Source organism: Hippopotamus amphibius, chromosome 5 (genome assembly GCF_030028045.1).
Source record: "Hippopotamus amphibius kiboko isolate mHipAmp2 chromosome 5, mHipAmp2.hap2, whole genome shotgun sequence".
NCBI lineage: Eukaryota > Metazoa > Chordata > Mammalia > Artiodactyla > Hippopotamidae > Hippopotamus > Hippopotamus amphibius.
In genome coordinates, this window is record NC_080190.1 from 155,620,081 (window position 1) to 155,636,665 (window position 16,585).

The 16,585-nt window shown below is 35.3% G+C and overlaps 1 protein-coding gene across 3 annotated transcripts in view; it reads left to right on the plus strand.

Moving 5' to 3' along the window:
• The window catches only part of COL14A1 (collagen type XIV alpha 1 chain), a 220,584-nt gene that overhangs the window by 48,685 nt on the left and 155,314 nt on the right, over positions 1 to 16,585 (plus strand). For all 3 annotated transcript variants that reach the window (XM_057734080.1, XM_057734079.1, XM_057734081.1), the window contains exons 6-9: positions 3,538 to 3,693; positions 4,624 to 4,743; positions 6,283 to 6,447; positions 9,877 to 10,038. In XM_057734080.1, coding sequence (XP_057590063.1) covers positions 3,538 to 3,693; positions 4,624 to 4,743; positions 6,283 to 6,447; positions 9,877 to 10,038 — 603 coding nt within the window. The remainder of the gene's footprint in view (positions 1 to 3,537; positions 3,694 to 4,623; positions 4,744 to 6,282; positions 6,448 to 9,876; positions 10,039 to 16,585) is intronic.

Consider the following 16,585-nt stretch of genomic DNA (forward strand, 5'->3'; position numbering starts at 1 on the left):
TGCGTTTTCCTGATGGTTAATGATGTTGAATATCTTTTCATGTGTTTATTTGCCATCTGCATACCTTCTTTGATGAAATATTTGTTCAGGTTTTACCCATTTTCTAATTGGATTGTTTGGTTTTCTTTACTAGTGAGTTTTGAGAGTTCTTTATATAGTCTAGATACTAATCCTTTGTTGACTGTGTGGTTTGCAAATATTTTCTCCCAGTTTATAGCTTGTCTTTTCATCTTCATATGAGCTTTCACATAGCAAAAGTATTTTATTTTGATGAAGCCCAGTTTATCAAATTTGCTTTTAAAAAAAATTTCTTTTTCTTTCTTTCTTTCTTTCTTTCTTTCTTTCTTTCTTTCTTTCTTTCTTTCGGCTGCGCTGAGTCTTAGGTGCAGCATGTGGGATCTTTAGTTGAGGCATGCAGAATTCTTAGTTGTGGCATGCAAACTCTTAGTTGCAGCTTGCATGTGGGATCTAGTTCCCTGACCAGGGATTGAACCTGGGCTCCCTGCATTGGGAGCACAGAGTCTTACCCCTAGACCACCAGGGAAGTCCCTCAAATTTTCTTTTTACGTGTTTTTACTTTTCGTGTCAACTCTAAGAACTCTTCTTCTAGCCCTACATTCTGAAGATTTTCTACTATTTTTTTCCTAAAAGCTTTATAATTTTATTTTTTACATTTAAGTTGATGAGCCACTTTGAATTAATTTTGGTATAAATAATAATAGGATTTAGGTCAAGTTAGTTTCTTTCTTTCTTTGCTTTTTTCTTTGTTTCTTTCTTTCTTTTCTTTTGGTATGGCTATCCAATTGTTCTTGCACCATCTGTTCAAGTACTTTTGAACATTTGTCTAAAATCATATTTAAATTTAAAATCATATAGTTGAGCATATTTATATCAGTCTATTTTTTGGCTTTTCTCTTCTTTTCCATTGATGTGTGTGTCTAACCTTCTGAAATACCCATTACTTATGTATATATCTGGTGAAGTGATTCCTTCCATGTTATTCTTCTTTGTTGTGACTTGTTTTTAAACTGTTCTGCGATCTGTGCCTTCCCATATAAATTTTCGAATGAGCTCATTTATGTCTTACAAAAACCTTTCTGGAATTTTGATAGAAATTGCATTAAACTTATAGATCAATTTGGGGATAATTGATATCTCTACTATGTTCAGTCTTCCTGTCCATGAATAGAGCAGACTTCTCCATTGATTTATGTCTTCTTTGACTTCTATCAGTAGTGTAATTTTCAGTGCACAGATCTTGCACATGTTTTAAGTTTATACTTAAATATTTCATTATCTTTGGAGTAATTATAAATGCTGTTAAATTTATTTTTTTCCAGTTAAATGCGCACAAGTTGTACCTCATTGTGATTGATTTTTTTTATTACTGTGGTCACCAATGTACTTAAACATTCTCTTCATTCATTTACTAACACTACATATATATTTCCTGTTCTCTGAAGTATCTATTCATGTTTTTTTATGTATTCTTGATACTGATTCTTTTTCAGTTTTTTATATTGTATATGTCTTCTCCCAGTTGTAACTTATCTTTTTATTTTATTTAAGGTTTTCTTTGATGAACAACTTAAAAATTTTAGTATCACTAAATTTATCAATCTTTTAATTTCAATCAATTAATGTTATATCTTACTTTGGAGATATCTAGAATTTTTATCTCTAAGTCAAAATGACTCGAATGAGCTAAATTAGCAGAACATTTTTATTGGAAACAATTTTAAAATGGAAAATACCAGTTTTCATAGCCCTCTTCTAAATAAGCAAAGAGAAACTGCTCCCTTTCTAAGACCCTATTTACAGTATACCTAAACAATTAAAACTTTTTAAATTAAAAAGTGAAATAATATCCCCAATAGTTTTGGAAGAAAAAGAAAAATACTTTTCATTTCAGGTAAGTTTCCTCATAAAAATTGAGAGAAATAGATTCTTAAGTCTTAAGACTTTAATTTTCCCTGATTATTTCCAAAACACAAACTAATTTCTATCCCATGACTTCTTGCATTGTTCTGGTTTAGAATATTTCAGTGTGGTACAGAGGGCTGACTCCTAAGTTATTGGTGGCTTTGGATTTGGTTATTAAAGAAGAGGAGATTTTGTGTCCAAAAATGTAATATATAAACTTTGGATTGAGCTGTATTGTTTCGCTTACATAATGAGTATCTGAGCATTTCCTTGGCAAATACATTTTTCCCTATCTGGTAAAAGGATCTAGGTGTTCCACGAATATGAAAAAAACCAAGATCCTTTTAACTAAATGTGGCCCATAGGTACAGAGATATATATTAAACCAAGATATATGTTAAAAATAGTAGTTCAACTGTTTTCCCCCCAGGAAAAATATATTCAATTTATTTATGAACACTTCTTTATTTTGCTTTTCATAACATATGTTATGTTTTAAATTCTGTTTTATTGTCATTTTAATGTTAGAAAACAAAGTAGGGATTTGCTGGGCAATTTCAAGAAGTTGACATGGACACATATACACACTCAATATTCCTGAGCTCTAGTGTCCTAATATGAAAATTCAGCAAAGTTAAGCCATCCTTTGGGAAGCGTAAACAATAGTAAAAAGCAATGCTGCTAAAGATACTGACAATACTACAACATTTTTAAGGATTTTTAAACCCATTAAGAATATTCTAGTATTCTAGCTCTGTGTGAATGTAAGTGGTGTTTTTCACTTCATCCAGCACAGACCTGTATCAGATAACCTCCCCCTTTGTTGTAAAGACAGCTGTTTGCCCTTCGCATCTTGCTGGCCATCACTATGGGCTAGGACTTTCCCTGAGGATATCTTAGGATAGTGCCACCCAACCACTGAGCATCCTTTTCTAGATTCTTATTCTGAAGCTTAATTTAAAAATTCAATTACTTAAATGACTTTTAGGGATAAAATCTTACTGTCACATAGACACAGTATGTAAAAGGATTTGAATTGGGGGAAATTCTTGGGCTCTTTTCCAGATTTCTTCTTCCACAAAACCTTTCTATTTTAACAAAGGTCTGTGTACCTTTCTTTGATTAAATGCATGACTTTTCCTTGAATTCAGGAAACCCATGTTTTCTTCTCTTATCACTTCCTCTAGCATAGATTTATCAGAATGGGAGAGAGCTATCTCTGCTTCCTGGCTCTCTTCCCATCTCTGCTGACTTTCTCACATGGGTGTTGCTAAGACCTTTCCTGGAAAGAATCTACAGGCTAAAACCCAAAGCTTGATGCTTTTGCACAGACGCTACTTTTTAAAATATGCAGGAGGTTTAAGTTGCCAAGATGGTGTGAACCTGCCAGTGTTTTGCTAACTATTTCCAGAACATTGGCTCAACTGCCAGCTGTTAGCACTTTTTTTTTCCTGGTAAAAATGCATTTAAAAGAAGGGTTATAAAAATATGGTTGCTTTAATGGGAACTTTATTGTATTCATAGCACCAAATTATCTGAAAGACATTAAAATAGACTCACTCTTTTCAAAGTCCCAACAGTAACATGGATACTTTCTTGGTTTGTACTTTGCAGAAGTGAAATTTTTCTGTCAAACTCCAGCTGTTGCTGATATTATAATCCTGGTTGATGGCTCATGGAGTATTGGAAGATTCAACTTTAGACTGGTTCGGTCTTTTTTGGAAAACCTGGTTAGAGCATTTGATGTGGGCTCCGAGAAGACACGAATTGGTACATCTTCTATATTAACAGCAGTTGGCTGCCAATGTTAAACCACCAGGAAGCTTCTTAAGACATTTCAAAGATTCTTTACCAAATGGTTTTCAGAAGTACGGGTTTAACTATAGTGATGTTCCCCAAAGGGCAAGTTTGCATCAATAAATATTTATTTCTACTAATTTTTGCTGTGACAATGTCACTCAATTAATTATTGAATACATTTCAGTTTTCTGGAAAGCCAAAATCTTCTCTGCCTAATAATAATAATAATAATAATAAAACTTTTAAAGTTACTGTTGGTTTAAGAATTTATCAGGTACAAGTTTTCTTTTTATTTAAAAAAAGAGCTGAATCCAGTGAAATGTTTAACTTATTGACAATTGGAAAAAGTTTTATAGTACACAGTAATCTTTTCCAAATTAATTCTAGCTGAGATAAAAAAGCAAAAAAAAAAAGGTTGTAAATTTTTGAGCAACATATCTACTTTATTGAACAAAGTCTCATAGTTTCACTTCTAAGTAACCATTAAGGAAAGTCATTTCTTTGGGAATAAAAACAAAAAACAAACACTCTCGTGTATACAGAAGTCAAAATATAATGTACACATGAAGCTTGTATAATGTTATATACCAATGTTACCTTAATAAAAAAAATTAAATAAATCTAGACCTTTTATCTACAAACATGATCAGACTTTAAAAAAATGCTAAGTAGCTGATTGGGTGCTCACTTCTAGATGGCTAGAAAACATGCACATTCCTTCAGCCTCCAGATATGTTGAAAATTCCTTAATGTCAGGAACTCATTTTGAACATACATAGTGAGACAGACAAAAAATGTTGCAAAGATTAGCCCCTTCACCATTCTAGTTTCTTGGATGGTCCACTAGAACCTTGAGTAACCTATCATTTCTGGGTGGGCTTTCTCATCTTTCTTTTCCAGGTCTTGCACAGTATAGCGGCGACCCTAGAATAGAATGGCACTTGAATGCCTTTAACACAAGAGAAGAGGTGATTGAAGCTGTCCGAAATCTACCGTACAAAGGAGGAAATACACTAACAGGTATGCTTTGTTTACTCCACATTTTTAGGAACATATCCTGCCGAAGAATAGTTTTATTACTTCATTTTGCCACCTTGTAAGACTTAGCATAGTATTTTTAAACCAAACTAGCATCTAAATTTCTTAGATGGCTTTTTTCTCAAACTCAGCATTAAGAGTTAAAACTCAGACATCTCATGTCTTTGGCTATATGAATATAATATCCCAGAAAGAGCTTGGTTGAGTTAGAAGAGAACCAAGCAGTTCCTGACACTGACAAATTTTCGGAGCTGTCTTAACCTTTGTCAGTTCATTTTCCTTCCACTTTTCACCTGTTTTCTCCTCCAGTCACCCTGTCAATTAAATAAAAACACATTTCTGCCTATTTTCAAGGGAGATATTTTCTTTGCCCTCATTCTGCAATCAGTAGTTATCATGAAAATATTTATGGTGCTTTGGCTCAACAGTATTTTTGATAAATAAGTACAATTGGCCCTTCATATCTACAGATTCAACCAACTGAGGATCAGAAATATTTGGGAAAAAATTCCAGAAAGTTCCAAAAAGCAAAACTTGCATTTGTTGCATGCTGGTAACTACTTACATAGCATTCCCATTGTATTAGGTATTATAAGTAATATAGAGGTGATTTAAAGTATACAGGAGGATGCACATAGGTTGTATGCAAGTACTACAGCATTTTATACATGGGACCTGAGCATCCGTGGATTTTGGTATCCACAGGGGGTCCTAGAACCAATCCCCCTGTGGATACCAAGGAATGACTGTAATGTAACAATATTTAGATTACAATTATACACGACCCAACCACAAGGGTTTTAACCCTAATACATGCTATTTCCTTCCATAGGCACACAATGTAGATGCTCAGTTTAAACAATAGAGATGTTGTCATTGAATTTTAAGTAAACCACTGAAACCCTGATAATTGCTGATAATTATGCCAATTTGAGGCATAATCTAACAGGTTTTTTGTTAATAGAACAAAAGTTTATTAAGCACAAATCCTTTGACAATATTCAGCGTTTCTTATTTTTGGGGGGTGAAAAATGTCACACTCAAAAGGCAGGGGTTCAGTTATCATTTTAGATCTGCCCCTTCTACCCCTATAAAACGGAGAAAGAGAATTTGTAGTGTTTTAAATCATCATGGACAAAATTGAAAGTGTAGTGATAATATTTGGGACAGTGTCTTCTGTGTGGGTATTCTTGCTTCATCCTAAATTATAAAGGTTTAGATTTCTTGTACACAGATCTGTCAGCATTCGTTGACTAGGAATTCAGTGTTCTTTATAAATGTTAATTTCTGAAATGATGCAGTATTCAACTATTTTTTATTCCCTCTATTTTGGTGGATTTTAATTTTTTCATCAAATCTGTCAAAAAACAGATCATTGTAAAAATGAAGATGAAAGTCCACATCTAATAAAAACTCTTCTAACTTTCTAAGTTACGCATCTTGTGGTTACAGTTTGCAGAATTGGAAAGCTTTTTATTAGAGATGGTTGGTTTGTGTTTATTTTTTCTTGTTTTCTCCTAGGTCTTGCTTTGAACTACATTTTTGAAAACAGCTTTAAACCAGAAGCAGGAGCAAGGACTGGAGTGTCCAAAATTGGCATTTTAATCACAGATGGAAAGTCCCAGGATGATGTTATTCCACCATCCAGAAACCTTCGTGAATCTGGTGTAGAGCTGTTTGCCATAGGTATGTGTTAATTACAGTCCTACTTCAAGAATGAACATGGACACACAACCACTTAAAACTACGTATGATGCATAGTTCGCTTCACTGAAAGCTAGGAGACCTGAACGCTTTCGATTCTTTTTTTTTTTTTTAATTTTTATTGGAGTATAGCTGACTTACAGAGTTGTGTTAGTTCAGGTGTACAGTAAAATGAGTCAGTTACACATGTACATATACCCACTCTTTTTAAGATTCTTTTCCCATATAGATCATTACAGAGTACTGAGTAGAGTTCCTTGTGCTATAAAGTAGGTTCTTTTTATTATTATTATTATTATTATTTTCTTTTTTTCTTTTTTCTTTTTTTGGCACTTGGGCTTAGTTGCTCCGTGGCATGTGGGATCCTCCTGGAGCAGGGATTGAACCCATGTCCTCTGCATTGGCAGGCAGATTCTTAACCACGGCGCCACTCTGGAAGCCCCTACATTAGGTTCTTATTAGTTATCTATTTTATATATAGTAGTGTGTATATGTCAATCCCAATCTCCCAATTTATCACCCCACTTCCCCTAACCCCCTTGGCTCTAGTCATAGCCAATCATATGACCTGAGCCCAACTTCCAATAAAAATGGAAGTGATGGAACTGATGGATCTTACGGTGTGAGGATCTCTAGGTGAGATACCACACACACAATGTTGTGAAAAGCATAAAGCACAAAGGTCAGGTACATATTCATTACCATTTAATTAGTCTAGACTTTTCTAGACTGATTAGTATCACTTTATAGCTATCTCTTCTCTGATAGTGTAGAGAGAAACCAGTTTATCATTTTCAAGGAATTAAGATCTTGTAGCTAAGAAAGTTAAGAAAGCACGGAGTTGTAGATATGCAGTATTATTTCTTTGAAAATAACCCTTTATGAGGAATCAGTTTGTGGGAAGAATATATACGGCACCCACTCAGGATAACTGCAAAATATATAGTTGATGCAACTTTGCTCTTGATTAAATTGTTTACATTTTCTTTAGCGATAGGAAGGCCTTCTATTAGTAGAGACTGACCAAAAAAAAAAAAAGAAGCAATTCCTCTGACTAATGTCTAGATTTGTTACTCAAAATGTGGTTTAGAGAATGCTTCATTCAAGAAGTATTTGCTTATTTGCTAAGTGGCAGGCATTGTGGTGGGTGCTGGACCCTGAATATGAAAAAGGCAAAATCTTACAAAACAAATTCCTTCCAAGTCATGATGACCATTTCCTCACTTTCCCATGCTCTTTACAACAGTTAAACTATTTTGTTTGGAAAGGAGAGAGCGAGAGCGAGAGTGAGAGAGAGAGAGAGAGAGAGAGAGGGAGAGATTTGGGGCTTATCTTCTCTAGAATACTCTTAAATGAATCCAAACTTGTTGGTTTTAACTAAATACCATGAAAAGTATTATTGAGATTAAGCTCATTGCTTCAGCACGCACTGTTATTTTGCTATTGTGGACACAGATCCAATTGTGCATTTTAAAAGCTATCGTAGAAGTCCTTCAGGCAAGAAACATCAGAGAGATTGATTCGATTTTTATTTTTTATTTTGCTATCCTTTTACTCAACGAAAAAAATCCCTGCAGAAGACTTACACTAATAGGGGATTAATTTCTGTGTTTACTCTCCATTCTGTGGTCTCTTTAATGATGAATGGATGAGTTTAAGTGAACACATTCAGATGTGATTTGGACTTTTTCGCCGGGAATTACCTGGAAATCAGTAGTACTTATTATCTTATAACCCCCTAAAGCAAACAGTTCAGAAACAACCGATGCTTTGTTACTCAATCTGTTGAGGCTGGCAGATAAATTAAATAGCACAGCTGGGCACCTAAGAAGTAATTAATGTTGCCCCAGGTAATCTCTCTTCCTTGCTTCCGTAGTACCTTTTTTTTAAAATAAATTTATTTATTTATTTATTTATTTTATTGGCTGTGTTGGGTCTTCGTTGCTGCACACGGGCTTTCTCTAGTTGTGGCAAGCGGGGGCTACTCTTCATTGTGGTGTGCAGGCTTCTCATTGCCGTGGCTTCTCTTGTAGAGCACGGGCTCTAGGCGCGTGGGCTTCAGTAGTTGCAGCACATGGGCTCAATAGTTGTGGCTCACTGGCTCTAGAGCACACAGGCTCAGTAGTTGTGGTGCATGGGCTTAGTTGCTCTGCGGCATGTGGTATCTTCCTGGGGCAGGGATCGAACCCATGTCCCCTGCATTGGCAGGCAGATTCTTACCCACTGCGCCACCTAGGAAGTCCCATAGTACCTTTTTAAAACATCCTTCGGTAATTCCAATGACAGGGATTTTTAAAGACATACTCCTTGTTTACTGAAGCCTGGGGACGAGAAATCTACCTTTACACCCATGAAACTCTAACCTGTGTCTCCCTTTTTCAATTTCTAATTTCACTGGTAAATATTTACTGATTTTAATGTGTTATCTTCTGAGAGGCAGCTTGAGATAGTGGTTAAGAGCATATGACTTTCGATCTAGACTGCCTGGGTGGACCTCCAGCTGTATACTTACCGGTTGTGCTTCCTTGAGCAAATGAATTAACCTCTCTGTGCATCAGATTACTCATCTGTAAAATGGGAAAAACAGTAATGCCAAATTCATAGGAATGGTTGTGAGGATTAAACATGTTAGCATACAGAAAACACTGAAGTGCTTGGGGTGTAGTAAGCACACTCTAATTGTTAGCATCCGCGGCTAAGATAGACTGGAAAATTCCATGAGGGCCAAGGATTTTCTGTCTCAATTTAAGTCAACTAAAATTTGGAAAAATTTAAACCTGAAGTTCAGATCATGTAGAGTACTGGTTTAATTACTGTTGCTTCTGCAGTATTTATGAAAGACAGAAGTTAGTTTCATCAATACATCTTCCTGTTAAGAGGTACTGAATAAGACTTCCCTGGTGGTCCAGGGGTTAAGACACTGTGCCTCCACTGCAGGGGACACGGGTTTGATCCCAGGTCAGGGAAGTTCCACGTGCAAAAAAAACAACAACAAAAATCCAAGAAAACCTCCTGAAAAACAAAAACAAACAAGAAACACGAAAAAACCCCTACAAGATGTATTGAACAAATTTAAGACTTAATCATTTAAAAATGATTTTGAGGGACTTCCCTAGCGGTCCAGTAGTTAGAACCGAGCTTCCACTGCAGGGGGCATGGATTTGATCCCTAGTTGGGGAACTAAGATCCCACATGCTGAGAGGTCACAGCCAAAAAATAAAAAATCAAGAAATAAAATAAAAATGATTTTGAAAGTGACTTTTAAAGAACAATCTGACATGAGATGTGCCTCTTGAAAGTACAGGTGCTTTGGTTGCAGTGGAGACTGATAGGTGCAGGTCAGGCTCACTGCAGTCGCTTTTTCAAATGGGGCGTGACCGTCATGACCCTCCCTGTTGTTCTCAATGCCAGGGGTGAAAAACGCGGATGAGAGTGAATTGCAGGAGATCGCCTCTGAACCGGACAGCACTCACGTGTACAATGTCGCCGAATTTGACCTGATGCACACGGTTGTGGAGAGCCTGACGAGGACTCTCTGCTCCAGGGTGGAAGAACAGGACAGGGAGATCAAAGGTACAGTGAATGACAGAGAGCAGTTGTTCTGCTCGGGTGGGTATTACCCTGCGCAAAAGTCTATCATGGATTATGAAAATTCTTGTCCTTTTTCACATTGACTTTCTAAACAGTCCTTTGTGCTCCCAAGACAGGGATCATCAGAGTGGAAAAGGAAGTGAGTATGTTGGTAGGTTCCATGGGGGTAAGGGAGGGATGATACTTGTGTGTGTGTGTGTGTGTGTTGGTTACATTTTTATTTTGGTTTGTTTACCAAATATACAGAAAATTTGAAATAATATTACAATGAACACTCATATATCCATCATTTCATGCCACAAAGTTTTAACTTTTTGCAATATGTGCTTCATCACATACATACACAGACACATACGTATATATACTTTTTTTCTGGACTTTTGCAAAGGAATTTACAGACATCATGGTACTATATCTCTAAGTACCTCAGTAGGCATCTCTGAAGAATAGAGACATTCTCTTACATTGGCAGAACTTTCATTATCTGAATACTGGGTTGGCCAAAAAGTTCACTTGGGTAAAAAAACCCAAACGAACTTTTTGGCCAACCCAATATCACCTAATAAATGATCTTTTCAAATTTCCCCATTGCTAAGGGAGGGATACTTTAAATCACTAGATCAAATGATGTCACATTTAGACCATCATGTTTGTTTTTTAAATTAAATGTTGGATTTTGAGGTCATTGAACATTCACATGAAGTTGTAGGAAATAATGTAGAATGAGATCATGTATATTTTATCTATTTCCCTCAATGGTAACATATTACAAAACTGCAGTACACTATCACAGGCAGGAAATTGGCATTGGTAGAGTAAAGATATAAAACATTCACATCACCATTTTGTTGTCCTTTTATAGCCACATTCCTTTCCTACCCCAGCCTCTTCCTAATCCCTGGCAACCACTAATCTGTTTTCCATCTCTCTAAATACTTTTTATTTTGGAAATGTTGTATAAATGGAATTATACAGTATGTAACCTATGAGGACTGGCTTTTTTTCACTCAGGGTTATTCCCTGGAGATTCTTGTATCTGTTGCATTTATCAATAGCTGTTTCCTTTTCATTGCTGTGTTGTATTCCATGGTATGGATGTACCACAGTTTTTTAACCATTCACACATTGAAAAGCATCTGCGTTCTTTCCATTTCTTGGCTGTTACCAAGAAAGCCTGCTATAAACATTCATGTATAGGTTCTTCTGTGATCATAAGTTTTCATTTCTCTGGGATAATGTCCAGGAGTGCAGTTGCTTCATCATATTGTAATCACATGTTTAGTTTAGTTTAGTTTTAATTAAGAGGCTGCCAAACAATTTTCCAAGGTGGCTGTAGCATTCTACATTCCCACTAGCAATATATAAATGATCCAGTTCCTATGCACTGCCACTAACATTTCTTGTTACTATTTTTTATTTTGGCTGTTCTGATAGGTGTGGAGTGATATCTCATTGTGTTAATTTTCATTTTCCTGATGGCTTAATGAAGTTGAACATCCTTTCACATGCTTATTTTTGCATCTGTGTATCTTCTTTGTTGAAATATCTGTTCATATCTTTTGCCCATTTTCTAATTGGACTTTTTTGGGGGTTGTTTTTTGTATTAGTTTTTAACTGTTGAGCTTTGAGAATTCTTCATATTCTAGATAATAATCCTTTGTTGGATATGTGGTTTGTTAATACTTTCTCCCAATCTGTATCTTGTTTTTTCATCTTTTTAACAAGGTCTTTTGCAGAACAAAAGTTTTTAATTTTGATGAGGTCCAGTTTATCAGTTTTTCATTTTATGATTAGTGCTTTTAGTGTGAAGTCCAAGAACTGTTTACTTGGCCTTAGATCCCAAAGAATTTCCTTTTATTTCTTTTTCCTAAAGTTTTATATTTTACATTTAAATTATGATCTGAGTTTATTTTCTATAAAGGATTTGAAGTTTAAGGTTCCAGCACTACTTGCTGAAAAGGCTATATTTCTGCTATTTAATTTTATTTTGAGAAATTTTGGTTGTATTTTTAATTTTGGTATTCACATTTTCATTGATAGTATATACAGATATAATTATATTTTTGTATGCTTACCTAGTATCCAATGACCTTATTATTTGAAGTTATTAACTAGTTCTAGGAGTTTTTCTCTAGATTTTTAGAAATTTTCTGTTTAGAAAGTCATATTATTTGCAAATAGGAATAGTTTCATTTCTTTCCTTTTGATCTTTGTGCTTTTTATTTCCTTTTCTTGCCTTATTTCACTGGCTAAAACTTGTACTTTGTGTTAAACAAGAGTGATCAGGATGAATGTTGTTGCCTTGGTCACCATTTTAGAGTGAGACCTTCTGCTTTTCAAGGGATTGGTTCATTTCGTAGAACTTGTAGAATTCATGTAAGTAGAGTGGTTTATAGTATTCCCTTATTCTTTTGATGTCTGCAGGGTCTATAGTGATAGCCCATGTTACCTCCATGATATTGGTAATTTTTGTCTTCTCTCTTTTTATTTTTCTGTCTCAGCCTTTCTAGATGTTTTTTAAAAAAATTTTTTTTCAAAGAACTGGCTCTTGGTTTCATAGATTTTCTTTCTTGTTTTTTTTTCTATTTTTTATTTTGTTGATTTCTGCTCTTTTATTATTTTCTTCACTTTGCAGGCTTTGAGTTTATTTTGCTTTCACTTCTCTAGATTCTTTAGGTGGACTTTAGATTATTGATTTGAGATGTTTTCTCTTTTATAATGTAATTATTTAAATGCTTTAAATTTCCTTCTCAGCACTGCTTTAGCAATGTCCCCAAATTTTGATATATTTTCACTTAATTCAATGTAAAATATTTTTTGGTCTTTTACATGTCTTCTTTGACCCATTGATTATTTAGAAGTGTGTTATTTATAGTTTCCAAGTGCTTGGACTTTTTACTGTCACCTTTCTGTTACTGGTTTCTAATTTAATTTCATTGTCATCAAAGAATACACTCCATCTGTATAATGTGAGTTGTTTTAAATTTGCTGAGGTTTGTTTTTTGGCCCAGGATATGGTTTATCTTGGTGTATGCTCTGTAGGTGCTTGAAATGGATGTGTATTCTGCTGTTGTCATGTGCAATGTTCTATAAGTTTTGACTAGATCCTGTTGGTTGATGGTCTTGTTGAGTTTTATATCCTTGCTGATTATTTTGTTTGTCTTATCAATAGTTGAAAGAGAGATGTTAAATATCTATCTATAATTATAGATTTGTCTATTTCTTCTTTCAGTTCTGTCAGGTTTTACTTTATATGTTTTGCAGCTCTTTTTTGGTGCATACACATTTGGAATGCTAGGTTTGCTGGGTGGATTAACCATTTATCATTATGTACTGTCCTTTTCTGTCTCTGGTAATTTTCTTTGTTCTTAAGTCTACTTTATCTTTTATTAATACAGCCATTTCTACTCCCATTTGATTAATGTTTACATAATATAACTTTTTAAATCTATTTGCTTTCAACCTACCTGTATCATATTTGAAGTGGATTTCATGTAGACAGCACATAGTTGATCACGTTTTTAAATCCACTCTGATAATCTCTTCCTTTTAATTGATATGCTTAAGCCATTTTTATTTAATGTAATTATTGACATGTTTGTGATTAAACCTGCTTTTTAATTTTTATTTATTTATTTTTTCAGTTTGTTCTCTCAGGTCTTCACGTCTCTGTTTTCTTTATTGTTTTTCCCTGTGGGTTACTTAAACATTTTTAGAACTCCACTTTGATTTATTTATAGTGTTTTTGATGGAATCTCTTTGTATATCTTTTATAGTGGTTGCTTCAGTTATTATATTTTATATATATAACTTATCCCAGTCTGCTGGTGTTGATATTTTATCAGTTTGAGTGAAGTGATGAAACCTTACCTCCCTTCAAGTCCCTTTACCATATCTGTGTGTGATATAGTTGTCTTAAATATTTCATCTCTAAAAATTTTGAACCACATCAGAAATTATTAAATTCTTCAACCATACAACACAATTTATAAAACTTGAGAGAAGTAAAATGTCTTACATTTATCCATATTTTTGCTTTCTATCATTCTTTCTTCCTTTCTGCATTCCCAGAAATCCTTCTTTTTGTTATTCTGTTTAAAGAACTTCCTTTAGTCCTTCTTTTGGGTAGGTCTGTTGGTGAAAAATTCTCGTATTTAATTTTGCTTTATCTTAGAATGATTTGATTTTCCCTTCATTCCTGGAAGATATCTTTTGCTAGATAGAGTTTTGGTTGACAGCTTTTTTCTTTGAATATTTGAAAAATGTTCTGCCACTTTCTTCTGGGCTCCATGGTTTCTGATGAGAAATCTGCTGTCATTAAAAAATTTTCCCCTAAAAGTAAGGTGTCATTTCTTTCCTGTTGCTTTTATGATTCTTTCTTTGAGTTTAGTTTTAGGCTCAGTATATCTTGGTGTGACTTTTTGTGGGCCTGTATACTTGGGGTACACTCATTTTCTTGAATCTATAATTTGCAACTTTTGTCAAATTTGAGAATTTTTCAGGCATAACTTCTACAAGTACTGACTTACCACTAGATCTCCTCTGACACCATCCCAGAGGGAAAGGGGAGTGGTGCCTCAATACTACCAGGTGGGGATGGAAGTCCAGGCTCTTTATGTGGTCTCCATGGATATCATATATGAGATGAAGTGGAAGAATTTGTTACTACTTGTCAGGGATGATTGTCTCTCTTCCCTACTTGGTGTTTTCTCTCACCACCCTGGTTGCATGATGTCATGAGGGTAAAAGTTGGGGCACTCTTTTACAGTCAGGAAAGGTAGATGTCTTGGCTCGCTACTTGACCTTTGCTGGTATGAGTTGGGATGGGGCCACAGTTTTTTTTTTTTTTTTTTTTCCCTGTGGTATTTGTCTAGACTAGAACAATTACTGCCTAAAACTTTTCTATCTTGGCAGGCTGGTCCTTTCCTGGTCATTTGGCTATAGAGAGCAGGCTTCATTGGATTGTTTTTGTCTGTATTTGTTTGTGTTTCTAGGTGGCTGGATTCTTTAGCTCTATGTCTAGGATACATGAGGCAAAAGGACACTCAGGGAACTTACCACTAAACCATTCCTTGGGTCCCACAGTCCCTTGCCTGTCTACCTTCTTCTCTAGTTTTCAGGGTTTTATGCTTGTCTTATACATAATTTTCAGAAATTTTGGTTGTACTTGGAAGGAAGAGTAGGGATAAGTACATCTGCTCTGTCTTCATGGAAGCTCAGCCATTATGGATTTTTAACCCTTGTTCCTCATGATATCATTGGTCTGCGGGTTACACCAGGCTTGCAGGGTTGTGAGCTGAGAAGAAGGTAATATCTCGATCTTCCTTTAAGAGTTTGGTTTTATTTCCTGCCTTTACTGTATCCAGGGTATGAAATGATTCTATTTGGCTACATGTTCTTCTCTCTTCCATTGTTCCTCTTTCCCTGGACCAGAACTCTTGGTACTATGTTGGGCAGCCAAGTAGTATCTTCCTAAACAAATTTCTCTGAGCTGCTTTATGAGACTACTTGGGAGCCCATTTTCCCCCACAAAAATCTCTACATGTGGTTGCTAATAAAACATGTAATAAAATACCTGGCCTTAGTTATTGTTCCATAACTATGTTTTTTTCCCTATTGTTATGGCTACTAAAGTCCCTTTGAGTGCCCCTGGCAGATAAGAACTCTGAAAGTTCAAAGACTTTGAATTTACATGTCTCACATCTTTTACAGACTAATTGTTTTTTTTTTGTTTTTTTTTTTTTTATTATTTTATTTTATTTTTTTGGGGGTATACCAGGTTCAATCAACTGTTTTTATACACATATCCCCATATTCCCTCCCTTCCTTGACGCCCCCCCCCTCGATTCCCCCCCACCCTCCCTGCCCCAGTCCTCTAAGGCATCTTCCATCCTCGAGTTGGACTCCCTTTGTTATACAACAACTTCCCACTGACTATTTTACAGTTGGTAGTATATATATGTCTGTGCTACTCTCTCGCTTCTTCTCAGTTTCCCCTTCACCCCCCGCCCCCTCCCATACCTCGAGTTCTCCAGTCCATTCTCTGTATCTGCTTCCCTGTTCTTGTCACTGAGTTCATCAGTACCATTTTTAGATTCCGTATATGTGAGTTAGCATACAATATTTGTCTTTCTCTTTCTGACTTACTTCACTCTGTATGACAGATTGTAGTTCTATCCACCTCATGACATATAGCTCCATCTCATCCCTTTTTATAGCTGAGTAATATTCCATTGTATATATATGCCACATCTTCTGTATCCATTCATTTGTTGATGGGCATTTAGGTTGCTTCCATGTCCTGGCTATTGTAAAGAGTGCTGCAATAAACATTATGGTACAAGTTTCTTTTGGGATTATGGTTTTCTTTGGGTATATGCCCAGGAGTGGGATTACTGGATCATATGGTAGTTCTATTTGTAGTTTTTTAAGGAACCTCCAAATTGTTTTCCATAGTGGCTGTACCAACTTACAGTCCCACCAACAGTGCAGGAGAGTTCCCTTTTCTCCACACCCTCTCCAACATTAG